Source organism: Trichosurus vulpecula, chromosome 2, assembly GCF_011100635.1.
Source record: "Trichosurus vulpecula isolate mTriVul1 chromosome 2, mTriVul1.pri, whole genome shotgun sequence".
NCBI lineage: Eukaryota > Metazoa > Chordata > Mammalia > Diprotodontia > Phalangeridae > Trichosurus > Trichosurus vulpecula.
The window spans coordinates 54,871,981-54,898,527 of record NC_050574.1 but is presented as its reverse complement, the minus strand read 5'-3'; the positions used below and the strand labels follow the sequence as shown (position 1 = coordinate 54,898,527).

Genomic DNA, 26,547 nt, shown 5'->3' with positions numbered 1-26,547 from the left:
CCAGGTCAGCTGTGGCTCCTCTTACCCCACCCCTTCCCCAAGCCAGCTTTCCAGTGAGACACCAAAAACCTAATTTATCATTTACTGTGTGACTTAGCATTTCTGTCTGGGCCTCGTTTCTTCCCCAAAATGAGGCCATTGGCTTAGGTAATTTCAGATTTCCAGATCGAAGAATTTAGGAACCAGGGCCTGGAACTGACTCACCCCCCATGGGTTGCAGCCCACAGCCCAGGACTCCCCTTCCTTAGAGGGGCAGGCTCAACCTGTTGTCATGACAACCACCCCCTCCCTCTCCTGAATAGCAATGGAAGGCAGACCTGGGAGAGCAGGCTGTTTCTTCTGTCCACCTCACTACCCACAAGGACTGGGCTCTGTTCTCAGAACATTTTGGAAAAATTTTTTATTAACAGGATTTTGTGGGAGATTAAAAACGGCAATAACATCAACAAGAAAGAAGGGAGATGGCTGTCCCAGAAGCCCTGCCCCATCCCTGTCCCTCCCCTCCCTCCCGAGGCTTTGTCATCTGTCCCTCTTTCCACTCTAGTCATCCTAGTGTGCCGGCTCTTCATTAGGCTGAGGCCTGGACCCATGATGGGCACTAGAGTGGGGGGAGGGGGGAGGGAGAGAGAAGGGGGAGTCTGACCCAAGTCACTGCTGGCCCCTCAGTTCCTGAGCCTCACCTCCACTTCTACCCTCCCAGCTCACGGCCCCGGGGGATCGACAATGGTGGTGGCTGGAGGGAGCTGGGCCTTGTCCTCTCCGGAGGGTGAAGATCCAGGCTGCAGACCTGGGAGTCTGCAGGAAGAGAGATTCCTTCTGCTCCTCATCCCCTACATCTAGGCCGGGGGATGGGCATGTCCTGGTACTGCCAGGGAGTCCAAGCCAGTGCCTCTTCAGGTACCACTTGCCCTACTGGTGAGCTCTAGCATCTCATGGGCTAAAAATGGGGGTAAGGGGAAGGGACAAGGTGATTCCCCAGGGCAAGGGTGAGGGAGAAACCATCAGTATCCTCCAGGGAAAGAGAAGAATCTGTTTTCCAAATAAGAGGCTCGGTCTGTGCTTTCCCCAGGCGCCAATGGGAGTGAGGGGACCCATGTGTCAGTCAGAGCCTGTCCTGTTCACTTTTCTGTGGAGTAGTTGTAGGCAAAGACCAGGCTGATAGATGAACAGGCCTACATGGCTCCCTGCTGCCCCTCAGAGGGAATTCTTTTGCTTTAAAGTTCATGCCCCAGAGGGACACCAGTTGATCCCCAGACTTGTTTTTGTGGAGTCTCTTGAGTTCCTTAAGTTGGATGTCAAAGTGGAGCGTGGCAGCCTCTAGCCACGGGCAGCAATGGAGATATGGCCTTCAGCCACTGCCACCTGACCACTCTGCCCCATGCTGATGCGGGACATTTGCCCTGAGGTGCTCTGGAAACAAGGTTGATGATGGGGATTGAGGCTTCAGGCCCAGTGAGCATCAAGGGCATTGCCAGAAAGGGGCCCCAGCTATGGGTGGTAAGCTGGCTGTCCTGGGCCTGGATACAGCTGGCCTTAGAATAAGAGGCCAAGCAGGAGGAAAACGGTCAGAAGGCCTGGGAACAATGCTGGTTGTGGGCCCAGCCTGGCTGATGAGGAGAGTTGGCAATGGTCCTTGTTGGCCCCGATGCAGGATGCGTAGGCCATGACATGTGGAATGTAGTTTTGTTCATGGACCCCATGCAGGAGATGAGCCATGGGGCCCTTGGCAAACACAGCCACATCTTCACCCCCATGGGTTTCATGGCGCAGGGGCACTGCTGACTGAGCCTGGTAGTTGTCATGAGCTGTGAGAAGACAAGATTTGATGGTGAGGAGTGAAGATTGGGATAGCCATCAGGATGGTCCAGGAGAGACTAAAATTTGGAATCTCCCCAATCTTTTGGGGTCAGGGACAAGGCTCCTTCCCTTCATACCAAGATCTGGAAAGATAGCTATGCTCATAGACTATGTGGAAATCCCCCATCTCCTTTCTGAGTCTCTCCTCTCCTAATGCATCTCACATTGAAACCCATTTCTCATCTACCAGATGGTAGCATCTTCTGATCCCACCAAGGGAATCCCTTCCCAGATCATGGGTCTTACCATAGTCCACAGTGGAAACATTCTCCCTCTCGCCAGCCACCACCTTGTAGCCAGGTCCATTTCCATACAGGATGGAGGTGAAGGGTTTCTTATCTGTGTCACTCAACATGGGAGCAAGCCCTGCAGAGGGGAGAATTCAGAATTAGCAGAGAGCTGGAATTCCCAGGCCCAGCTGCCTGGTCTCAATTCCTCCCAACGGTGCCCCTTCACCTTCTCAGCCCTTTCTCCAGATCACCCCAAAGCCCCCTGGTTAGTTCCTTTTCTCCCTCCGCTTTTCCATCTCCCTTCCCCAGCCTCCACCCACCTCACCCAAGACAAGGTGAGTTTTCTTGACCTTTTCCCATCCAGTCAAGTGACACTCCTCCCTGAAATGTGTTGTCTCCCCTAATTATAATATAAGCTTCTTGAAGGCCTGTATTTGTATCCATAGAGCTTAACAGGGTGTCTGGCACATAAGAATGCTTGATCTATGCTCATTCACTCATTCATCTACCTGCCCCCTCTTCCCTGTTCTCTATCCAGAAACCAAGAGTTACTCTAGCTTGGCATCCTCAGACCATCTCTAGATGCTCCCTGGATCCCTTTTCTCAATAGATTCCAACAAGATTCCAAGCTGGATGGATCCTTAGACAGCCGGTAGTCCAATTCCCTCATTTTGGAGAAGCAGGTTCAGACAGTCCAAGGTCCTGTCCAAGCAGGATAAGTGGGGTTGGGGCTCAATCCTGGACCTGACACCCAATTCAGTGTTCTTTCTACTACAGCCCCTTGACCCATATCACTAGAGGCCTGTCTGGCCAGTTGCCTCTTTGCTGACTCACAGGCTGGAGGCCAAGAGGATGGTGAGCTGGGTTTGGATCATGCCCACCTTGCCTATCTTTGGGTGCTTAATAAGCTATCGGATTGAATTAGAACCCTGGTATTTGGAGCTGGAAGCTGGAAGAGGCCTTGGAAGATTGTCACAGAATAGGAACTGAGTCCCAGAGGAGAAGACCCCCTCCCACTTGCCCCCACCAATCCCACCCAGGTCTTACATACCCTGACTGCCCCAATGGCCCATTAGGTACCCTCCAACCCAACCCAGCCCAGCCTACCAAAGATGGAGTTCCCTCGTGGGGTGTAGCCACCAAAGGTGAAGACGTGGGAGTGGTCCGCGGTAACCACAGTCAGGGTGTCCTCCACGGAGGTCATGGCGCCAGCCTGCCCAATGGCCCGGTCCATCTCCACCGCCTCATGCAAAGCTTGTTTGGCCTTTCCCTCATGATGGCCATGGTCGATCCTGCCCCCTGGAGTATCAAAGGAAAGAGACTGATAAGGACCAGGAACCAATGGAACATTTGCTGCTTTAGAGAGCCCCTTGTCTGCTTCTGAAGTGCTACCAACACTGGGGAGGAAGGAGGACCCATCTCTTCTGAAGAGGTCCTCCCTAGCTAGCCCTTCTACAGCCCTTGGAGTCCTCAGGACACAATCTCATGGATGATCACACATTCATAGGTAACTAGTGCTGGAAAAGATCTGACAGTCTGGGTTCTAAGGCCCTCCCAGCTCTGACATTGTGTTCTAAGAGCCCTCCTAGCTATAATAATTTATGATTCCAAGAAATTATTTGCCCAGGAAAAGGAAATATTCTTCCAAGATGAACTGACATCCATGAGGATTGTCTTTCAGATTTCATTCTTTTATCCCCTGGCTCAGTGCAGGCCCCAGAGCAAAGCCTACACACTGCTCTGCTGTCCCTCAGGGCCTCTCTTCTGCCTCCTCCTGCTGCTCTCAGCCTCAGGCTCCAGGCGGCCTGGCCAGCCCAAGGGGTTGGTCTAGCAGCGGTTGAGCTGAGAGGGTCTGGCTCCCTTTGTTGTGGTCTTCAGCTCCAAGCAGGGCCATGTTGGCCCTACATTCCTGGCTCCCACTACAAAGGGGGCCACACTCCCTTGGGAGACCCTTCACTCCACTGTTGGTTCCACAGAGGCGGGAGGATTCTGTGGCCAGAGCTGAAACCGCTGAGCTTAGCACTAACCCTTGGGTTTGGGTAAAGAGCCAGCAACCCAAGCGGCCTGCCTTTCTTGTGTGGTAGGGGCTGACAAGGCCCAGGCACAGGAGGGACGTGACCAGTCACCCTTGTGTTAAGTACACCTTAAGTATCCCAAATAACACAACCCAGCCTCCCTAGACTATGGTCTGTTGGGATGGAACATCTAATATGTCCCTTCCAAAGCCCCACCCCAGGGAGACCCAGCAGCAGCCATTCAATGCAAGCTAGGTCCTTAGACCTTGGTAGCATATCCTAGGCTCTAGGGAGAGTAGAACTTGAGGAGAGGGCTTCCCAAATCTAATCCTACAGAAAAAAGGGATGGCTTCCAAACAATATGTAAACTCTTGATCCTATGAGAGCCCCATGGGGCCAAGCCTAGGGGTTTTCTGTTATGAGTCAGAGCTGGGAGGGACCTTAGAACACAGATTTTTGAAAAGTGGACAACTCTGTCCCCTGAGTACACACACCTTGATTCTTCTTCCTCTCCACTTTGTTTGCTCTTTCAGGAATTGCCTCCCTCCCTTGCTTCACCTGTGCCTTTTAATCTGCCTTAAAAGCCAATCCCTCCCTGGTCTGCCTAGCCCATCAGCAGCCCACAGAACTTCTCTTAAGGAACTAGCACATGGTAGGTGCCTAATAATTGCTCAATGAGTAAAGATTGAGTATGTATTCAAGGACAGGGGTGGAAGGGCTCCATCAGACCCCTACCTTCTACCAGCAGGAAAAAGCCCTTGGGGTTCCTTCTCAGGATCTTGATGGCCACCTCCACCATCTCGGTCAGCGATGGGTCTGTCTGGTTGTTTCTGTTGAGTTCATATGTCATATCCATTGGCTCAAAGAGTCCTAAAGAGAGTGACACAATGGTTAGCTCTGGGAGAATAACGAAAGTGTGGGAGGAAATAGGAGGGCACAGCCCAGAGAGGTCTGGGAATTACTGGACACCATGGGCTAATGGCGCCAGACTTCCCTTCTCCCTTCAGAAGGCCCAGGCTCATAGGACACTTAGAACACAGTGCATAACATACCACAGATGCAATAAATACCTGGTGAGTGAGTGATTGATGGGGAAAGTGATGCCACATTACATGGTATGTGTAAAACACATTAGTATGGGGCACTTACTGCCCCTCTCCCTCCAATATCTTTCACAATCACTCCTTTCTCTGTCCATTGTCACGGCCCATCCTTCTAATTCAGGCCCTTGTCACCTCTCATCTGGACTAGTGCATTGGCCTTGGTCTGCCTCCAGCCTCACCAAATCCAGTCTCCATCCGATGGCCAGATTCATATTCCCAAGGCAGTGAGAGCCCTTGGGAATAAGTTACCACCTCCTTAGTCTGGTATTCAAGGCCTTTCACTGTCTGGCTCCAATCTACCTTTTCTACCTTGGTTTCTCAAACTTTCTCATGGAGACAAACAAGACTGTTTCCTAGTCTCACCCTACCATACCTCTGTACTGGTCATTCCTCTGACATGGTACACAAGCCAACTGTATAGAGGCATACAACGTACCATATGGATATCAAGAACGGGATAGCCTTCAGTTTTTGCACTATGGAAAATGAATAAGATGCAAGTGACTCATAGTCATACATAGATATACAGGGGCAGCTAGATGGTGCAGCGGATAGAGCCCAAGGCCTGGAATCAGGAAAACTTACCTTCATGAATTCAAATCTGGCCTCAGATACTCACTAGCTGTGTGACCCTGGGCAAGTCACTTAACCCTGTCTACCTCAGTTTCCTCAGCTGTAAAATGAGCTGGAGAAGGACATGGCAAACCACCCCAGTATCTCTGCCAAGAAAACCCCAAATGGAGTCATGAAGAGTCGGACACAACTAAAAATAACAACATCCGACCCCCAGCTCCAAACTGAATGTAAACAAGCTCTTTGAGAGCAGGGGATGTGTTATATTTTCCCAACTTGCCTAAAAATGTTGATGGGCCAGTCTTCATGTATACAGCATATGTATGGCTAGGGTACAGACCACAGCCTGGGTGCAATTAAGTATAGTCTGAATAGCACAATGGCTAATGGCTATCTATTCCAACAAGCATTTATTAAGCCCCTACTGTCTACATGGTACTGGGGGAAAAAGGACAAAAAACCAAGATCCTTGGCCTCCAGAACTGTATTTCACGGTAGAATTCAGCAACAAAGGCTAAAAGGCATGGTGTGTACATGCAGGATGTCTCTATGGCAGAGGACACTGTGTCTCTGTTCCTTCACAGGCTGTTGCCATGCCAGAGTTTAATTTCACTGAGGGCACACCCTGCATTTCCTGGGACTGTGTCAGAGCTGAAAAGGGCTTCCAAGACCCTCTAGCACACCTCTCAGCCAATGATCCCAACTCTGGTGCCCAGCTCCTGATAAAGGGACGGCCTTGCTGCAGAAGCAGACATATGAGCCACAAGGGAATTTGTTTTGCTTGAGAACACATTTGTTGCGAGGGTTTTGTTTTTTATTTTGGGGGTTGGGAGGGAAAATACAATGTTTATTAAAAAGTAGAATAAAAAAGACAACAAATGATTATTCAGCTCTGCTCGAATCCCTCTAGTGAAGGGGAACTCACTACTTTGAGGCAACGCATTTCCAAAGCCAGTGTTGGAAGTTTTTTTCCCCCTAATATCTGCATCTACCTCAGGTTCCCCAGCCTTGCTCCTACTTTGCTCTCTGGGGGGCAGCTGCACAGGTCTACTCTCTTCAAGATAGCTGTCATGCTTAGAGAGAGACCTTGCTGAGACTAGCTCCGGGCTCTGGAATGAAGGCGTTGGCAACCCAGTAGGAAAGGATGAGCCCAGGTTCAATGAGAACGTGCCAACTTGGCCCCTCTATCAGATACACAATACAAAGTGTCTCAGTTCAATACTCCATTTCGCAAAGAAAGAAATTGATTTACCCAGAGACCCACAGGGAGTATGAAACAGGACTGGCAATAGGACCAAGGTCCTTGGACTCCACTGTCCCACACCCCTTCCCCACACAGGGGGTGTCTCTTCATGCTTTATTGCTTGGCAATAATATTATGTAATGGACTGGTTGCCTTGTGAATGGAGCCTCAGTCCCCGGTGACCCTGGGAGCTAGATCTTTAAAACTCTGAAGAGGGAAAAACTGCAAAGAAACTTGAGTCATTTTACATTGCCGACCTCAGCTATTTCATCTGTAAAATGGAGATTAGGGATGCTCCACCGACCTTACACAGAAATATTTTAAGGAATGCAGAGTATCAAGGGCACCATCACCATCATCATCACCATCACCGCTGCCGAGGGAAGCTTTGTTAGAGGCCTTGCTGGGACTTGCCCGACACCCAGGAGGTATGATTCACAAGGAACCATGCTCTTGGGACTGGGGAGGATGGATCATAGGATTTAAGAGCTAAAAGGGGATTTAAGAGGCCACACCCTTCCTTTCACAAGAGATCCAGGGAGATGAGCACATGCAGGATGCAAGAATTAGAAGCAAGAAGTCCAATTTCTCTGCCACATGGTGGGATGCACCCTGAGCCTCCCACAGCCCCTGACCCCGGCTTCCCTGTATCCAATAAGCTGCCTCTGCTCCAAACACCAAAACTAGGAGTCAAAGAGTTGGACATGACTGAAAAGACTGAACAAGACTAGGGAGATACCTCAGACCTCAGCAATAAGCTGACCTTACTCCCAGGCCTAATCCTACTAGAAGATCTCATTGCTCAGCCTCTCTAATCTCGAAGGGCCTGGATAGAGCCTGAGGGCAGGGGGTACTGAGGAGTTCACCTCCATTGGTCCTTGTTCTCCCCTACTCACCTAGGAGGAAGTCCACACGGTCCAAGTCCAGGTCTAGCAGCTGCATGCGGTTCCAGACATAGTGGGCATTCTAGGAGAAAAAAAAACATGGATGGTCAGAGGCAGACTAAGAGCTAGAGGAACCCAGGGTCAGCAGAGAAATCAGCCAGGCCCACAGGATGTCCTCAAGACAGGCCACAGCCCTAGAGCACCTGATCAGAACTCAACTAGGTTTGTCTGAGGGCTTGTCTGAAGGTACAGTGACTTATGTCTTATAATTCACAGAATGCTGAGCTAGCTAGCTAGGCACTAGCTAGAAACTGGAAAGGCCTTAGAACACAAATGTTGGAATTGGGAATACAGACTGTCAGAGCTAGAAGGGGCCTTAGAACACACTGTCAGGGCTGGGAGGGTCCTTAGAACACAGAATGTTAGAGCTGGGAGAGCTTTAAAACCCAGGATGTCAGAACTGGGAGGGCCCTTAGAACACAGGCTGTGTCAGAGCTCAGAGAACCCTTAGAGCACAGAATGTCAGAGCTAGAGGGCTTTTAGAACACAGAACATTAGACATAGTAAGTTGGACCTGGGAGGAGCCTTCGGTGCTGTCTCTCTGTTTCTATCCCCTCCCTAATTTTACAAATGAGAGAAATGAGGCCTGGAGTCCCATAGCTAGTACATGCTTGAGCCAGGACCAGACAAACCTGATTCCTTGACTGCCAATTCAGGTTACTTTTTGTCATTCCATTCAGAAAATGTGGGTGCTGCTTATGGGACTAGGGGAAGACGGAAGGAGGGGGTACCTGCTTATTTTAGGTAGCAAACAAATCGTATGCAAATAGGTATGTAATTGTTTTGCCCTGCACATCCCAGTGTCAGTAATCATCCTTCCTCCTCCATGGCCTAGGAACCTTCTTACCAGATATGAGAATTATTTCCAGGCACACAAAGCCCTCCCCCAACTCCAGATGGCTGAGTTCCCATCACTGGCCTTCTCCCCTCCCCAAACTAGAAGGGAAGGAGAAGCAGGGGGTGGGGCGGGTCATGTCAGGAACAATTAGAAATATAATCCTAGAAGGACCATTCAGCCACATCAAAACTGACCCCACCACAGCCGCTTACCACTGTCTTCAGCAGCTCTGACCACAGTCATTTTCAGACCCTGTCTTCTTGCCCTTCCCCCATCGTGGCTCCCCTCATGCCCACCCAGATGCCTGGGGAGCATCAGATTTAAAGGGCCAGCTATCTCCTTGTGGCTCTCATGGTGGGATCCTTGGGTGGCCACCTAAGGCATCTTTCTGGGAGGCTTCAGTGAGAAAGTTTCATAGGATAATAGAGTGCCAGACCTGGGAGGGACCTGATAATCTATTCAGAGTTTAGAGATATCCAAAGGGTGGAGAGGTAGCTCAAGAATCAAGAAGTAACCTTAGGGGTCATCTAGTCTAATCCAATGGATCTGGAAAAGGGAAATCCCTCACCCAAGATTTCCTCAGGCAGCCCAAGGTCTGCCACCCACTAAGGTGAACCTCAGCATGAAACCCTTTCAAGGAGTGGAATATGCGATTTGTGACCATTGAAAACACAGTAGAGCAGGAGGAGCTCTGGGTTGGAGGGGCAGAGCAGGCTTGGAATCCCAGCTCTACCACTAAACAGCTGTGTGACCTAGGGCTGCCCCAACCTGGGCCAAACCACTCTCTGGAAAATGATCGGGTTGGACTAGATACTTGAGGTCCCTTTCTTGCTCATGCTATGTTCTAAAAACACTTTCAGCTGACACGTTCCTAGCCTAACGTTGTATTTTAAGGTCTTGAGGGGTGACATTCTATGTTCTAATGTCCCTTCCTGCTGTTTCCCCTTATCCAGCTTGGATCTAAGTGTAGGTATGGTGGTGGGGTAGCACCACCTGCAATAATTAGTCATTATGTCTAAGATATGGGGCTTTGGGGACTCCCAAGCCTGGGGCCCCTGGGGAACAGCCCCATTTTGTGGTTAAATTAGTCCAAATCCCCCTCTCACCACATCACTTTCCTTCTTTTTGGGAGCCTTTCTCTCTATGGTTTTAACACTTCAGTCCTGGCCTGCCTGGTGCAGTCACTGCTGACTCATCTTTTTCTGGATTCAGGAGTGGAATCCAGCTTTAGGAATAAATGCATTATTCACCCACTGGTTATGATACCTTGTTCCGAGGCTTCTTATCCTTCCAGACATTGACAAGGAACTGCCCGTCCAGCCTTGTCCCTCTTGCCTTCTCTTCATCCCCATACTCCACATCAGTTGTGTTCTTAGGAAACATATATTTCCGGCCTCCACCCATGATTACCTAAACAAAGAGAAAGAGTTGTCAGACCCCTAAGTTGGAAGAACTGCCCATGGCACATAGTAGTAGCTCAATAAATTTGCTGACTGATAACAGCTCCAAGGGGGTCACAAATGGTGTAGTGGAATAATCTTTGGATTTGGTGTGGGTTCTGCATTGATGGAAATTTTTCACCTAGAACTCCCTACACCAATGAAATCAATGGCCCGGTAAGAACAAATACAGAAACACAAATATATAACACGAACTGTCCCCTAATGGATAATAGTTCTCAAAAGAATTGCAAACTAATTATCATTAATAAGAGAAATGTAAATTAAAACAACTCAAATTGACATCTATGATGAAAAGAAAAAGTCAATGCTGGAAGGGCTAGGGAAAGATAGGTACACTGATGCACTATTAACTAAGCTGTGAATTTCTGAAAGCAGTTTGTAATCTGCTATCAGAAGATAACTAAAACATCTGGGCTTTTTGACCCAGAGAATCCAAGGATTGAAAGAAAAATCCCTTTATGATCTGACAATTTGGGTTTGGTTGTGGCTTCTGCTACTTGGATGGCTGCATGACCTTTCCTAAGTCTCTTCTCTGGGGCCTCAAGGTCTCAAAGGAGAAAAAGCAGGCCTCCATCTGCCCTGGATGGGAGGGTTAATTAGATCACGCATCTATGGCAGGGCTGTGGTCTAGGTTAGCTGGAAGACATACAGGAGGTAAATAGAAGTTATATGTGTCTTGTCCTGCTCCCCACAATATACACACACTGTCCCTCAACACAACCCCACCCCCCAATTCAGCTTAAAGGACAAGCAGGGTAAAATGGCATTCAAAGGACATGAGGTAAAGAGGATTCAGGGGCGGCACAAGACACCAAACCTCCAAATTCCCAGCTAGAAAACCCCAGCTCTGGGCTGGCTTGCCCATCTCCTTCTGAACCAGGGAGGTCTGAATGGGCAGTCTGGCTGCTGACCAGAGTCATTCCCACCACAGCCCTGGGCAAACAGCAAGCATCCCCATCAAAAGGCGTGGAGGGGAGGGCGAGCTGAGGACATGCTGTCTGTTTATCAAAGCTACCCTAATTTTATCCCACCACCACCGGCCATCCACGGGGGTGACAGACGAAGGTGCAGGAGTGTTTGTTTTCCTTGGGAGTTAGTGTTTGAAGTTCTGGCTATTTTTAACCTGGGGAGAAGAGCAAAACAGTGACCGGTGTCCTCCTGTCACCGGCCCGGCCCCAGGTCCCGGGGCATGGGGCCCAGGACATTGCCCCCGAGTGACACCAGCCTTGATGGAGCCCGGAGAAGACACATGGCTAGGGTTGGCTGTCTTTTTGCCCCCTCCTGCTCTGGCCCTCTTGTTGGGCTTGAAGACAAAGGGTTCGGGTAGTCTCGGTTTCATAAGATCCTCAGCCCATGAGAAGGACCCTTAGAAATCATCTGGTTAAACTCTCAGTTCCAGAGCAGGGAAGTAACCCAGTTGCAGAAGTAGTAAAAGGCAGGGATGGGATTTGACCTCCCAACCATGCCCTAGGTTGAAGCCAGAACCAACCTTAAATGACGGGTCTGGGAATTATGCTATACAGAGTTTTTGGATAACATCCTCTGCCAGTTACTAATAAGTGTGACCTTAAGCAAGTGACTGTTCATTAGATTGTAAGCACCTTGAGGACAACACCTTGCATAGTGCCTAGCACATAGCAGGTACTTAATGTTTATTGGATTTATTCAACTGAATATGCTGAATCTCGATTTCCTCATCTTGTTCAGCCCTGTCTGACTCTTTGTGACCCCATTTGGGGTTTCCTTGGCAGAGATACTGGAGTGGTTTGCCATTTCCTTCTCCAGCTTTTTTTACATATGAGGAAACTGAGGCAAACAGGGTTAGGTGACTTGCCCAAGGTCATCCAGCTAATACGTGTCTGAGGCTGGATTTGAACTCAGGTCTTCCTGACTCCAGGTCAGGTGCTCTATCCTCCATTACAACTGAAAAAAAATCCCCCCAAATCCAAACTTTTCCTATTTCAGAAGCCCTTAAAGCTCATTCCTCACAACAAGCATCCCTTCTCCATCTTATAGATAAGGAAACAGAGGCTAACTGCCAGGCAGTGGGGGAGCCCGGGACAGAGAAACAGGCCCAGTGTGGATTCCTAGTGGACACCTGGCCAGAACCATTCCAGGCTCCCAGCCTAGGCCTCAGGAACCAGAGGGTTGGCAGGGAGAGGGAATGTATCCCCAGATCCCAGCTCTTCTCATCCCCACGGAGCCAAAGCCTTTGGGATCTTTATGGTAACAGGGCCAGCCCTGGAAAAATGAACCCCCCAATCTGCTCCCACCACACCATCATTCCTTCCCCAGGCAGAGACTTCACACAGGCTCATTAAACTCCCAAATCACAGAGTTGATGTTTGGCTTTCGGGTTTGGTGTCTTTTTTTTTTTTAAAGCAAAAGATATTTATTTATAGGGCGGACACCAGGATTTCTGTTTCATCCACAGCCTGGGGACTAGGGAAATGGGGGAGATGGGAAAGGGGTAAGAGAAAGGAGAAAGGAAAAAAAGAGGGGGGAGAAGAGAGAGGGAGGAGACAAGAAAGAGAAGGGGAGAGGAAGAGAACACCAGTGTCTTCTGGGGATAAGGAGAGAAAAGCTGAAAGGGCATGGGAGAGGTAGATGGGAAAGGGGGGAAAAACACAGAATTTAGGGAGGACCTCCTTTGTCCAACCCAGAGGGTAAAACCAAAGAAGGAAGGAAGATGAAGCATTTACCAAGTGCCTGCTGTGTGCCAGCTACTTTACAAATATTTTCTCACTTTGTCCTCCCAACTTGGAGCAATGAAGGCAGAGAGGTTAAGAGACTTCCTTAGGGTCATATAACTAGCAAGAGTCTGAAGTCAAATTTGAACTCAGGTCTTCCTGAATAGAGGCCCAGTGCACCATGGTGCCCCCTAGCTGGCTCAGGTCCACTTAAGGCCAGAGAAGATACTAGACCCCATATGCAGACACAAGAGATCTTAGTCCAACCAGGTGACAGATGACATGCCTCAGCTGCCCAGGATCACCCAGGTAAAAGTGCCAAGGTGGGATTTAAAGCCTACACTTCACATTCCACTCCACTGCCACTTCACATTCCACCCCATTCAGAGCCGGGTCCCCTGACGCCAGTCCGCTCTTCACTTTCCACCCCATTTCTGCCAGGACCTGAAGCCTCAATCCCAAGGGGGGCTCGTTAGGTCATCAAGCAGTCCTCTTCCCTAAGCCCCACACAGACAGAGCCAGGTCCCAGCCTGCTGGGGCTAAAAATCCACTTTGCCTGAACCCCCCCACCCCACCCCAGATCTGCTGAGCCCAGAAAGGCTCCAGATTACTGTTTACCCCTGGCCCAGCCCCAGGGCAAATCCCCTCAGTTACCTCCTTGCCTTTAACCTCAAATCCTTTAATAGCCCAGGTGTCCCTCAGATCTGCGTGGGGAGCCTGCCCAGGCTCTTCCCATGGCAGGCCCTGGGGGCCCTGCCCTCCCTTCCTAGGCCCCCAGGAAGGCAGACTGCTGCCACACACCCAGCCCCAAATGATGAGGTCCTGGGCCTTGCTCTGTGCTGGAGGCTCCCCCTAAACCAACTGCAGCCATCACTGAAGTGTGTATGTGGGGGTACTTTCTCCTCTTCCCTCCCATCTTACCCATCTTTTCTCAACTCTACTACCTATGTTCACCCCAACTCACCTGCTCCTTCCCCATAAAAGGCCACCTAACGAACATCAAGTGGAAAAGTTCTCTATTCATCTCAAGAATGTATTGCTAGTTCCTTCTTTCCACCTGCCTCTACCCCTTGCTGAGAAGATGTTCTGGGGAGGTCTCTTCTAAGACAACCTTGGATAGCAGAAGTCAGTAGAAGTCAAGTCCCAAGCCTGCCTCTACCACTAAACTGGCTGTCTGTCACCCTTTCTCTGGCCCCCAGTTTCAATGAGGGGTTTAAAGAGATCCTGGAACAGCTCTGACATTTTATGTTCTAGATCAGGGGTGGGGAACCTGGGATTTGTTCTGTAAATTTTGGATTTAGTCGAAAGGCCCATGTAGCCTTAAGGCCGCAGGTTCCCCCACCCCTGTTCTAGATCCTTCCCATTTCCAATACATTCTACATTCTAACATTTAGTATTCTTTCCAAATCTATGTTCTATTTCCCAGCCTGACATTCTGTTCTAAGGCTATTCCCAGCTCTGACATTCTATGTTCTAAGACCTCCAGTCTCTGTGTTCTAAGGTCTAGCATTCTATGTTCTAAGGTCTCTTCCAGAGCTGACATTCTGTGTTCCAAGCTGCCTCTCAGTTCTTACATTGTCTGTTCTAAGATCCATTTCAGCTCTAAGGGCCCTTCCACTTGTGATCTAAGGGCCTTTCTTGTTGTTGTATTTCATGGTTCTTTCCCCCAGAGGCTGTGGTCACTTAGGGCTCCCACCTCCTAGGTCTCACCTCAATATCTGGGATGTTGTGGACGAGCTGGTGGGCAATGTCCTTGCAGCCCTGGCTCAAGGCCTCAGTGGGCATCTCGTTGTCAGAATACCAATCCCTATCAGCAGAGTGTGCATAGGCGGCACTGGGTGTAGCATGGTTCACTCGGGTGGTGGTCACGATGCCAACAGATTTGCCTGAGTCAGGGAAAAGAGGATTATTTCTAGGGATGGGCTCCCCTAAACTAATGCAACCTCAGGACCAGATAAAAAGAAGCCCCCACAGGGTTGCTGAGGGGCTGATGACATAACTTATATTTGTACTATACAAACATTGGCTCCTTGGAGACAGGGACTGGCTCACAAACCCCTCTAAACCCATCCAGTGCATACAGTAGGTGCTTAATAAACAGTTCATAGATCAGAGCCCTCTAAGTGAGGTGGAAACTGAGGCCCAAAGAACTTCTCAGGGTAGGGCCCCCCCAGGAGTCTGGGGAGGGAAGTAGACCAAGTGTCCACCCTGCCCACCCCTCAACCCCCCACTCCTTACCTGCATCCTTAGCCCAGCGTAAGATGGAGGTGACCTCATTGCCTTTTGTGGTATTGCACTGTGACCGGACGACGGCGGCACTCACACCAAGTGTGCCCTCGTTGCTCTTCACTCCACACAGGTATGCGGTGGCCGTCCCAGCACTATCAGGAACCTGGGCATTGGTGTTGTAGGTCTAGGGGTAAAGGACACTTTGTTAGGTGATGCCAAAGGCTGTCTAGACCCTCTCTCATCCTGCTTACCTGTGACATTGGGTGAGGCTTTGTCCCCCAAACCTAAGGGGCTTCTGGAGCGTGAAAGAGCCAGAGGCGCAACTCCCCAAGCCTCATGCCCCCACATAGGCTTCTACCACCCCCCCATGCCAGTGCCAAGAGTTATTCATCCAAAAATCACTTAAGTACCTATTGTGTGAGGCCCTCCTGTATTGGGACCTCCTGGCACCGATCTGAGCCCTGCTCTCAGAGCTTATAATTTGAGTGGAGGAGAAGTTATGGAGGTTTGGGAGAAAGAACCCTGGAGTAGGATGTGGCCAGGGGTTCAGTTTCTGTCTGTAAAATGAGGGGCTTGAACTAGATGGTCTCTAAAGACACTTTTAGTGCTAACATAAGGGCAGGCAAGATAACTGAAAAGGAGGGGCACAAACCATCTGATGAGAAAGAGACAGACACAGGGAAAGAAGAGACAGAAAGATAGAGACAGAGACAGAGAGCTAGAGTAGAGGCAGACAGGAAGACAGAGGAGAGAGAGACAGAGTGGCGAGAGAGACAAAGACAGGAGAGGGAGAGACAGAGAAAGACAGAGACAAAGAGAGTGGGGAGACACAGAGAAAAAAGACAAGCAGAGAGAGAAAGGGGGCTCACCTTCATGGGGGTAGTAGTTCAAATATTAGCATCCTCACTTTACAGATGAGGAAACTGTGGTAAGAGATACCACATAACCAGGCCTAGTGCTCTGAATACAACTGCCACCTGTCTCGTCTTCCTCCTTTGCCTTTGGCCCCACTGCCCTGACTGAATTGTTTATGTCATGCACAGATCTGGTCCTGCCCTCCTGGTACCCTCAGGTAACTCACAGGGAGTAGGAAGAAAGACCAAAGCTTCCTGTGCAGGACAAGGCCTGATACAGACAGGCTGGGGTGGGTGTGCCATGGCCCCTCCAGCCATCTGTCTTTATGGCCCAAGATTGCCCAGATCCATGCCAGGTGGGCCTCAGGTCACGGGGCTCCAGGATTGGAGGAGAGGCCAGGCAGCACTTCCCGCTGACATGGAAGAGGGAAGAGGGAGGTCCACTGGCTTAAGGTAGTAATGAGGAAGGGAGGATAAGGAGGGTGGCCAGCCGCCTGGCACTCAAAGCCAAATGGACCAACTCAGAAGAATGTAGGATTCAGAAAAGGGTTCCAGGGCTGGTGTGGGCTGTCTAGCACCTCCCCCACCCCAAACACACACACCCCTCTCTTCCTGCCCCAGCTATAAAGGGTCAATAAAGGGTCGAAGATGAAAGCTCTTCACAGCATAAGAGGATCCCCTGGACAAAAAGATCTGAGGTCTCAGTATGGAGGCCAGAAGAAGCCTGGATTCCCAAAGGAACTGAAAGGAAATTGTGGGAGAATGGCAAGGTTGACCATCAGCCTGGAGAGGGGATAGGGGAGAAGGAAATGAAAAGGGATGAGAAAGAAAGACAAGACCAAGGGCAGAGATACAGAGAGACAGAGAGCAAGGGAACCTCTCCCACTCTGGTGGATGGGAAGGAGAGGACAGGGTCCATGCTCACCTTGGACAGAGCTACAAAAGGAAACTTGTCCATTTCAAGCTGGAAGTCCTCTCCGGACATGTGGTGAAGCTGGCCTTTGAGGATCCGGGCAGCGGTCACAGTGGACACCCCCATTCCTGCAGGGGGTGAGCAGCATATTCTGAGGCCTCCTCCCAAGGCCTCTGGCGCCAGGAGCCTCCCTCCCCACAAGCCCCAAGCTGGGGCCCACAAAGTAATGTGGCCATGTGGGCATTAATGATCTCCAGCTGCTGCCTGCCCCCTTGAGAGGCAGGCACAGGCTGTGGGTGCCTTGGAGTGAGGATTTCCCAGGCTTCAATGCAGCTAATTGGCCCCTTGGGTAAACGTGGCCCCTCCCAGGCTTCCCCACAAACCACAGCAGTGGCTCCTAGGGAGCTGGGCTCCCCAGGCTCATGGGAACCAGTGGTCAGAACAAAGTCTAGGCTCTGGGGAAGAGGCCTGAGCTTTGCCTGCCAATCTGTTCTTCCCCAACCTAGGCCCTGGGCTCTAAGGATTCATTATCTCCCCATCTCCAGGGAATCACTCTTCTTCCATAGGTATGGGGCAAGAGAGCTCAAGAGCTGGAAAGACATCTCAACCCAAGCAACCCCCCTCATGTTAGGTGAGATGGTGGGGGGTAAGCTGATCTGCCCCACTGTGCCCCACTCCCTGGAGAACTCCATGAGAATTCTTTAGCTCCCCATATCTGGAGACCCATCATCTCCCTGCCTGCCATGGAATGGCCCTCCAGTTCCTCCCGCCCCCACATCTGGCCCTGGCTGCCTCTGGCCCCATTCCCCACACTCACCATCTCCCAGAAACAAGATCACATTCTTAGCTACATTGGTGTTGAGGTTCTGGAGCTTCAGGGCATGCCGGAGGGTCTGTTGTGCCTGGTCCCTCCAATACTGAGGATTCTTCTCTTTCTCTGGATGAAAAGGGGAGTCAAGTTAGCACTGAGGGCCCAAGGACTGGAGGGGAAGGAAAGTCCAACAACGACCACTCTTGGGGTCCCTCTCAGTCTAGAACTGCAGTGGAACTCCCAGACATGGAAATTCCCTCCACTGGTGCGGACTGGCAACTCCTCTCTAACTTAGGAGTCTAATAGGTTCCCTCTCTTAGTAACTGGAACTTGGGACCTGCAATGCATTTCAATATAACTGATTCACTTAATCCTATGTGTTTATTCAGACTGCTAAAAAGGGGCCATTTAAAACTCCTTCCCTAGATACCCATCAGTTGGGAATGGCTGAACAAGTTACATATGAATATAATGGAATATTATTGTGCTATAAGAAATCAGCAGGCAGACTTCAGAAAAAACCTTAATGAACTGACGCTGAGTGGCATGAGCAGAACCAGGAGGGCACTGTGCACAGTAGCAGCAACACTGCGCAATGACCAACTGTGATTGACTTAGTTATTCTAAGCAATACAATGATCCAAGACAACTCCAGAAGACTCCTGATGGAAAATGCTAGCCACATCCAGAGAAAGAACTTTGGAGTCTGAATGCAGACCGAAGCAGACTATTTTCACTTTTTTCCCCCTGTGGCTTTCCCCTTTTGTTCTGTTCCTTCTTTTACAACATGACTAATGTGGAAATATAGGTTATACATGTGCAATCATGTAAATATATCAGATTGCGTGGGGAAGGAGGGAGGGAGGGGAAGGAGAAAAATGTGAAACTCAACTCTTACAAAAGCCTAGCCCTATCATTTCAGAATGGAAGCCCAGAGAGGTTCAGAGATTCAGTGATCTAGAGAAAGGGACTTAGCCCTGCTCTTTACAAAGGGGGATTCAGAGGCCCAGGTTCCACAGGCAGGGTTAGAGGTAGGCTTCCTGGTAATGCTGCACGGGGTCTCATAGGCTACACTCCTGGTGATGGGCAAGCCTCTCCGCACTTCGGCTGTTTGATGAAGGACAAGCACAGTCCTGCCTTGGACCTGCTACCGCAGGCTGGCTGGGCTTTGCTGGCATGAAATTTGAGAACTCAGGCCCGCGTGTGTGCCACAATGAGGAATTTGAGGAAGACTTGAGAAAAGGAATGTGAAAACTGACTCCCAGTTTGGCGGAGGCTGAAGGCTTAGCAAGGAATATCCTCACAAGCAACATCATGGCGAAGAGCGCAATATTAAACCCATTTGGCAGGTGAGGAAATTGAGGCTCCCGGGCCTCAGATCACACTTCAAATCAGAGACACAGCTGGTTTCTCACCTGAAGTAAAGAAGGATGGGGTGAGGGAAACTTATCTCTCTAGTCATACTAAAAGCATTTTCCTGGTCCCCTTCTTGTTTCTCACACATTGATGACATTGATCAGGCCTGGAAAAGGTATGAACTAGCTCTGTGACCTCAGGCAAGGCATTTCCTTTCTCTGGTCCTTAATTTTCTTAAGGACATCAGGCCACGGGACCCAGATGGCTCTGGAGGAGAAAGTGAGGCTGGTGACCTTGCACAGCCCTCCCTCACTCAAATCAAAGTCAATGCAAGTCATATCATCATTTCCCTGATGTCATGGGACGAAGGACAAACACACAACAATTTTCTTAACATTAAAACGAGGGGTTTGGCTGAGATAACATAAGATACCCTCCAGGTCTAACATTCCATATCAAGCCCCTTCCAGCTCTGACAGTCTGACAGGCCATTTGCTTCTGACATTCTGTGTTCTAAGAGCCTTCTGAGGTCTGACATCCCAGGTTCTAAGACTCTTCTCAGATCTGACATTCTCTGTTCTAATGGCTCTCCCAACTCTGTCAGAATGTCGGACAGAATCTCTTTTTCCAGTCTTCTTGCCCTATCCAGTCTACAAGACAACTCCTGGTACAAGAATTAAGAAGAATTTTGGATCCTAAGTTAACTCTATGGTCCAGCTGGGCCATGGGGTTGGGGGGGATGGGGGTGGAGAATCATCACTCAAGGGGGCCAGTTGGGAGAGTTGCTTTTCTGTTGCCCTATAGCCTAGAGCACAAAACATGGGCATAAAACCTTCCTGGAAAGACTTATACGAACTGATGCGAAGTGAAGTGAGCAGAACCAGGAGAACATTGTACACAGCAACAGCAGCATTGTGTGATGATCACCTATGAATGACTTTAGCTACTCTGATCAAGACAACGATCTTTGCCTCCAGAGAAATTGAAGCAGACTTTTTTCCCCTTATTTTTCTTGCTTTTTTTTTTTTAAGCAACATAGCTAATATAGGTTCTGCATGACTTCATACATATACATAAAATAGGTAGCGTATTGTTTGCCTTCTCAATGGGTGGGCAAGGAGGGAGGGGGAGAATTTAGAACTCAGAACTGAATGTTCTAATTTTTTTTTTAAATCGGAGCAGCGATCTTGCCAAAGGCTGAGCCTAGCCCCTGCCAGGAACAGCAGGCAGAGGGGGAAGAGGCAGTGGGAACATGGCAATACAGTAGAAAGAACCATCAACAGTGGGGGGTGGGGGGGTGGAGGGCAGAAGGTCATGGTTCAAAGCATGCCTGACTGACTTCACAATGTACAGGCTTCTATGGGCTTCAGTTTCCTTCTCTTGAAGGCTTAGACTGGCTCAAAAGAACTCTCAGTTCTACCTCCTTTGAGGTATGAATCTCAGGCTGAAGGAACCTTCTCTGAACACTGAGGTTCTTGCAAAGATGGGGGGTGAGGGGGGTGGAAGCAAATTGTCTTCCCCTGCTCATGAGCCATGACCAGGCAGTGACCCAAGGCAGGCAAGGTTTTCTTTTACATATAATCCTTTAGAGTCAGCTGGAAAGGCTTCCTGAAGCCAGGAATGAAAAGGCAATTGGGATATCTGCCAAAAACTACCAAGGCTGTCCCCCAGAGCCCTGTCCCAAGAGGCCAAACAGAGCTTCTAGGAAAAAGGGATTTTCATGCTCAGAAATGACCCCACTGTAGCAGCCCCTTACCCTGCTCAAGGATTTTCAGGGGCTCCCTATTACCTTTTAACTCTGGCTATCTTGATCACCCAGAACATTAGCTCTATCCCTTCCCTTACCTCCCATCACACCATCCCCCAGTTACCTGGTACAAGGGAGGAGAGGCAGGCTCCGGCCATCAGGCCTAGGAGGAGGAGAAGCATGGTGAAGTCAGCGGATCTGCTCACCGGACTGAGCCTGGAGATCTGAGGCATAGCTAATCAGATGTTCACAGATGTGCCAATCCTGTGGAAGAGAGGGCAGATTGGGCAATGGGCACTCAGAGGAGAAAGGGCTCAGTCCACTTCCCTCAACTCTCCAGGCTCTGACTGTATCCTTTTGCCCAGTCACACTAATATCCCCAGCTGCATTATGCTTAACCTTAACTTATCTTGACCTGGAATGTTCTACCTCTCCATCTCAGGTGGTACTTGAGCCTCTGACCATTCATCTGAAGGAGCTGACTGAAGGTTCCTCCAGTTCTCATAGTCTGTGTTCTAAGGACCCTCCCAGCTCTGACATTCTGGGTTCTAAAGGCCCTCCCAGCTCTAACAGTCTGTTCTAAGGGCCTCCCCTGTATTCTAGGGTCCCTTCCAGATCTAATGTTCTATGTTCCAAATCCCTTTCCTGCTCTTTAGTTCTATAACTATGTTCTGGGTTAGGATGCTAGAAAGCCTGGGCAGACAGTCCAGACACAGTGAAGTGAACCATCCTAACAAGATGCTCCTGCTTTTCTTAGCTTCATTTTCTCATGGTGCGCTCCCTACCATGTTCTCAAGTCCTTAGGTGATGTCTGAAATCGGGCATAACTTCCCCTACCTCCATCCCACCCCCTGCCACAGGGAATGCCCAGCGCCCAGATCCAAGTTTCTTTTGTCTCCTGAAGATGTAGCAGCCCTTTCACCAGCTGCCCAGTGCTGATTGGCTCCCTGATGCCCAATCATAGTGCTATGTGCAACCCAGAGCAGTCCGTTCCCTCTGCCAATGGCCTTGAATAGGAGCTTTGGAGTGCCAGGCCTCCCTGCCCCCTCCACCACCCTCCCCTCCCAGCCTGGGCCCCCTTCCCTTTTCTTTGCTCCGTGTGCTGCTTACTTATTACCTAGCATGTTAGTAACCCCTCTGCTAGGCTCAAACAATGAGCAGGAGGAAGGGACCCGTTAGGGGCAAGGGAGAATGGACACAGGGTAGGGATGGTCCAGACTCAGAATGGTCTGGACCTCTGCATGGCTCACTCTGTGATGCTGGGCACCTGGAATTCAGGGATGCCTCTTCTCCATCCCATCTCTAAATGAATGTAAATGAGGACAAAGGGAGTCATCTCCCAGAAGGGAGGGAAAAAAGAAAGTGAGAAAAGGGAGAGAGGAAGAGAAGAGGGATCATAGGAAAAGAGGGAAGAAAAATATGAGAAGAATGATGAGGGAGAAGAGAAAGAACAAAGAGAGGATGGGGAAAGTAAAGGATAAGAGGGCCTGAAGAGAGAAAAGGGGGAGATACAGGGAGAGTAAAGGGAAGGAAGAAGGAATGTGGGGCGGGGGAAGAGAGAGAGACCGACAGAGACAGAGAGACAGAGACAGAGAAAAAGAGAGAAGGGGACAGAGAGACACTGAGACAGGGCAAGAAGCAGACCTACCTGAGGGGCCGGGCCAGGCGACATGTAAAATAACAAAGAAGGCTTAGGATTAGCATTAGAAACAGGACGCTGAGGCCTGTGGTGAGGGCCAGGTCCAGAGTACTGGACAGGAGGGCCATGCTGGGATCTGGGCCTGGAAGTCAGGACTTCCTGAAATTCTGAACCCCCTAAAGCTTCCACTCTCCGGGCGAGAGCAGAGTCAGGCACAGAAAGCACTTAGTGACTACTCGTGCAGATTCAGCACCTCCCCTACCGGACTCTCAGGAGGATAATGCTATAGGATTAGGCCAAGGCAAGTGAGTGCTCTGGGGCCAGCTCAGGGGTCAGGCAGAGACATCTGACCTTCACCACTGACCTTAGCTCACGGGATTCCAGTGAAAGTCACTAGGCAGGGGGAGAGAGAGGGAGGGAAAGGCACGTTCCTGCCCATGCTTTGTCACTAACTTCCCTTATGACCGTTGGCCCACCCTGGGCCTGTTTCCTCTTCTGTTAGAGGGGCATAGGGACTAGAACTGTAATTTCATATGGTCTTAAGAGTTGCCTGAAGCACTGAGATTGATCTCAAGGAAAACCTGATCCCAGGTCTACCTAACCCCATCCTGCCTCCTAGTAATAGCTACCACTTATAGCCATGGGAGGGAAGTGCTATTACCGTTCCCACTCTAGAGATGGGAAAGTGAGGCTCCAAGTCTTGTAAGGGGTCAGAGAGTGAATGAAGTCCTAACCACTAAGTGCCTGCCCTGCAGGCCTTGGGAGGATGATGGGAGAACCAGGAATGTCTATGTTCTGAAGCAGAGGGAGAGGATCCAAACATCTGGTGAAAAGTGGAGTATGACCCCTGAGGAGAAGTTTGGCAGCTAAGAAACTGATAACTCTGGACAGAGCAGGTTCAGTTGTGGGGTGGGAGCTCAGGGGAGAAGAACGAATGGAGGGTAGAAAGTGAGGAAAACAAAGGGGACTCTTAGGAATGTCATTTGAAGACACAGAATGGGGTGGGCAGGGTCAAGGAGCCTTAAGCATCTCTGTAGGTGTCCCAAGAAGCCAGTAGTCAGGGAGAGATTAAAGACTGAGCACCCAGCTAGGAGGCACAGTGGGCCTGGAATCAGGGAGACTCATCATAGGTAATCTATGAAATGACTAGCCAGCAGACCCACCAACTGCTTCATATGCTGTCACCCATCAATCTCTTGGTAGAGTGTAACGGCAGTTAGCACTGTCCATAGGGGCAGCTGGGTGATGCAGCTGATAGAGCTCCTGGCCTGGGGTCAAATCCAGCCTCAGACACTAGCTGTGTGACCTTGGACAAGTCACTTAATCCCATTTGCCTCAGTTTTTATATCTGGAAAAGGAGCTGGAGAAGGAAATGGCAAACCACCCCAGCATCTGTCCAAAAAAGCCCAAATGGGTTCATGAGGAGTCTGAAACAACTAACCAATAACATAAATGAAAGACAAAAATGGGATTAGGGAAGAGAAGGATTACCTTGGTTTGCCAGCTGAACATGATTGAGACTGCTTAACAACCCTAACAATGGGGCAAGCTCCAGAGAAGGGAGGAGATCAGCTCAAGGGCACCAACAGAAGGGGTGAACCTTGGCAAGGCCACCATTGAGGGACAATCCACTTCGCTAACATTTTTATGTTTTTAAATAAATAGAAGCCCCCTACTGTGTGCCAGACATTGCTAAGCCCTGGGAATACCAAGAAAAACAAAAAAGACATGCCCTGGCTTCAAGGAGCTTACAGTCTAGTTGGGGAGACAACATACAGTTACATACAAACAAGATTATATATATAAATACATATTATCTATAAATTCAAAGAATAAGCATTGATTAATGAAGCATTAAGGAGGAACAGAGAAGGCTTTCTGTAGAACTTGGGATTTTATCCGAGAAGCCAAGGAGGCCTACAGGCTGAAAGGAAGGAGAGAATTTATATATGCCTCTCCCCCCACTCCCGCCCCCCACACACTCACACACCTACACCCACACACACCCACACCTACACACACAAACACAATCTCCCACTCACTAGCTGCCCATTCAATTCCTTTCCCTGTATTCTCTCCTCCAGACAAAAGCCCGCAGAGAAACTGTGGATGGCAGTTTCCTTTTCCTCTAGCCTGGCATCCTTCCCAATACACACTCTAACCCAGACCCAGTTGGAAGGGAGCCACCCAGGGACACTTTCCATCATTCTGTAGTGCCCCTTTGCTCACCCAAGGCCAGTGCATCACGGGATGACATCTTGGGCAAGTCATTTAATCTTTGTCTCAGCGTCTTCATCTAGAAAATGGGAGAGTTGGACTAGATGACCTCTCAGGCCCCTTCCAGTTCTCCATCTATGAACCCATGATATGGCCACTCACGCTTGGCAATCTGCGCCAAGACAATCAACCATCCAACCATGTCAGGTGATACCCAGGTCAAATATGACAAACCTGATGGGGAACTAGCTGAAAGAGGCCTTGGAATATAGAGTGTCAGAGCTAGGAAGGGCCTTGGAACACAGGATGTCAGAGCTGGAAGGGCCTCAGAGCTGGGAGGGCCCTTAGAACATAGAGCTAGGAGACTAGAATACAGGGTAGTCTTAAGGTAGAGCCTTAGAACTCAGCACTGAGAGAGAACTTAACAACACAAACTGAGAAAACAGCCGTAGAGATTAATGGAACCTTGGAACACAAAATGTCAGAATTAGAAGAAGCATAGATTTCACATACTTCCTCCCTGCATCCCATAGACATGCCACAATCTTTCTGGGCCTTTCTATCACTACCCCAAGGTTTTATGAACAGACTTTGAGCTGAATAGAACCCAGCATCTTCAGGTTGGATGCCCCTTGGTCCAAATGCATCACACCCGGACAGGAAGAATAACCAACATGTGATTATCCAGCCAATGCTTAGAGAAAGGTCAAACCCAACTACCTCCCAAGGAAGCTCATCCTTCATGTTAGAAGGCCTTTCTTAAATCTGCGTCTGGGCAGAAGCAGAAGACACCTGATTCTGGGATTGTGGTCCTCGTGCTGGCTCTTCACATGTGTGGCCTATGATTTTCCTCTCTCAGGCTTATTGTTCAGTCTAAGTGTCGGAGGCCAGATTTGAAATCAGGAAGACTCCAGGGCCAGCTCTCTGTCCACTGCACCACCCAGCTAACCATTCCCAATTCCTTTAATGATAGCCTCAAACCCCTTCCTATTCCTGGTTGCCCTCCACTAGAGGCTCTCAGGTTCACCCATGTCCTTCCTCAACTGTGAAGACCATTCTCCAAATGTGGTCTGACGAGGGAGGGGACCCCTGTTTTCTTTATGGCTACTCTCAATGCCAACTTATAATTGCATTAGCTTTCCTGCCACACCAACCATCCACTCAATTATTGTTTTGCAGATGGAATTGTGATCCCTAAAAGAGATTTTTTTTAACCCAAATATAAGCCTTTACATCAATTTCCATTACATTAGAGGCATGGAGGTGGGACAGTAAGTAGCACTGGGAAGTTGGGAAGACCATAGTTCAAATCCAGCCTCAGATACTTAGTAGCTGCATGACCCTGGGCAAGTCACTTAACCCCATTGTGACTATCAAATGAGATACCTCAAGACACTATAAATGCTATGACTATATAGCTTGTTACTGTATTACTTGTTATGCCCATCCCAACATTCCACCTAGTCGCCAAGACCTTTTGGATCCCTCCCAATCATCTCTAAAGCACAGAACAAGGAATATTAGGACTGGAAGAAACTTTAGAAGAAAGAATGCTCTAATGCCAGGTGTGAGTTGGATAGGTTAGAAGTCCTGATCTGACCCTAACACTGACTTAGGAAGGAAGAAGTCAAGAGACCAAGTTCTGTCAGCAGTCACTAAAATATTTAACCCCACTTTTCACACCAGTAAACTGATGGGAAGAGCAATGTCTCTGCCAGCCATCCAGGACCTTGTAATCGTTGGCCATGAGTCTGGAGTACACCAATGGGAATAGAAAGCAAGGAGCTGGCTATGGGAAAATGAACAGTCTGTTCACTGGTTGGGA

The 26,547-nt window shown here is 49.5% G+C and overlaps 1 protein-coding gene and 1 pseudogene across 2 annotated transcripts in view; one reads left to right on the top strand and one right to left on the bottom strand.

The window, feature by feature from the left end:
* Positions 1 to 385: 385 nt before the first annotated feature.
* Positions 386 to 26,547, bottom strand: part of ALPL (alkaline phosphatase, biomineralization associated) — a 48,639-nt gene continuing 22,477 nt past the window's right edge. Inside the window, exons 2-12 of one of the 2 annotated variants that reach the window (XM_036747802.1) lie at positions 20,991 to 21,130; positions 17,770 to 17,889; positions 16,965 to 17,080; positions 15,195 to 15,369; positions 14,667 to 14,842; positions 10,070 to 10,213; positions 7,918 to 7,987; positions 4,838 to 4,972; positions 3,195 to 3,386; positions 2,104 to 2,223; positions 386 to 1,805 (exon numbers count right to left, since the gene is read on the bottom strand). In XM_036747802.1, coding sequence (XP_036603697.1) covers positions 1,534 to 1,805; positions 2,104 to 2,223; positions 3,195 to 3,386; positions 4,838 to 4,972; positions 7,918 to 7,987; positions 10,070 to 10,213; positions 14,667 to 14,842; positions 15,195 to 15,369; positions 16,965 to 17,080; positions 17,770 to 17,889; positions 20,991 to 21,099 — 1,629 coding nt within the window. In that variant the 5' untranslated portion in view covers positions 21,100 to 21,130 and the 3' untranslated portion in view covers positions 386 to 1,533. Of the gene's footprint in view, positions 1,806 to 2,103; positions 2,224 to 2,741; positions 2,790 to 3,194; positions 3,387 to 4,837; positions 4,973 to 7,917; positions 7,988 to 10,069; positions 10,214 to 14,666; positions 14,843 to 15,194; positions 15,370 to 16,964; positions 17,081 to 17,769; positions 17,890 to 20,990; positions 21,131 to 26,547 lie in introns of those variants that run through there. The other variant, XM_036747803.1, reaches the window with a different exon arrangement.
* Positions 25,980 to 26,547, top strand: part of LOC118836441 — an 80,348-nt pseudogene continuing 79,780 nt past the window's right edge.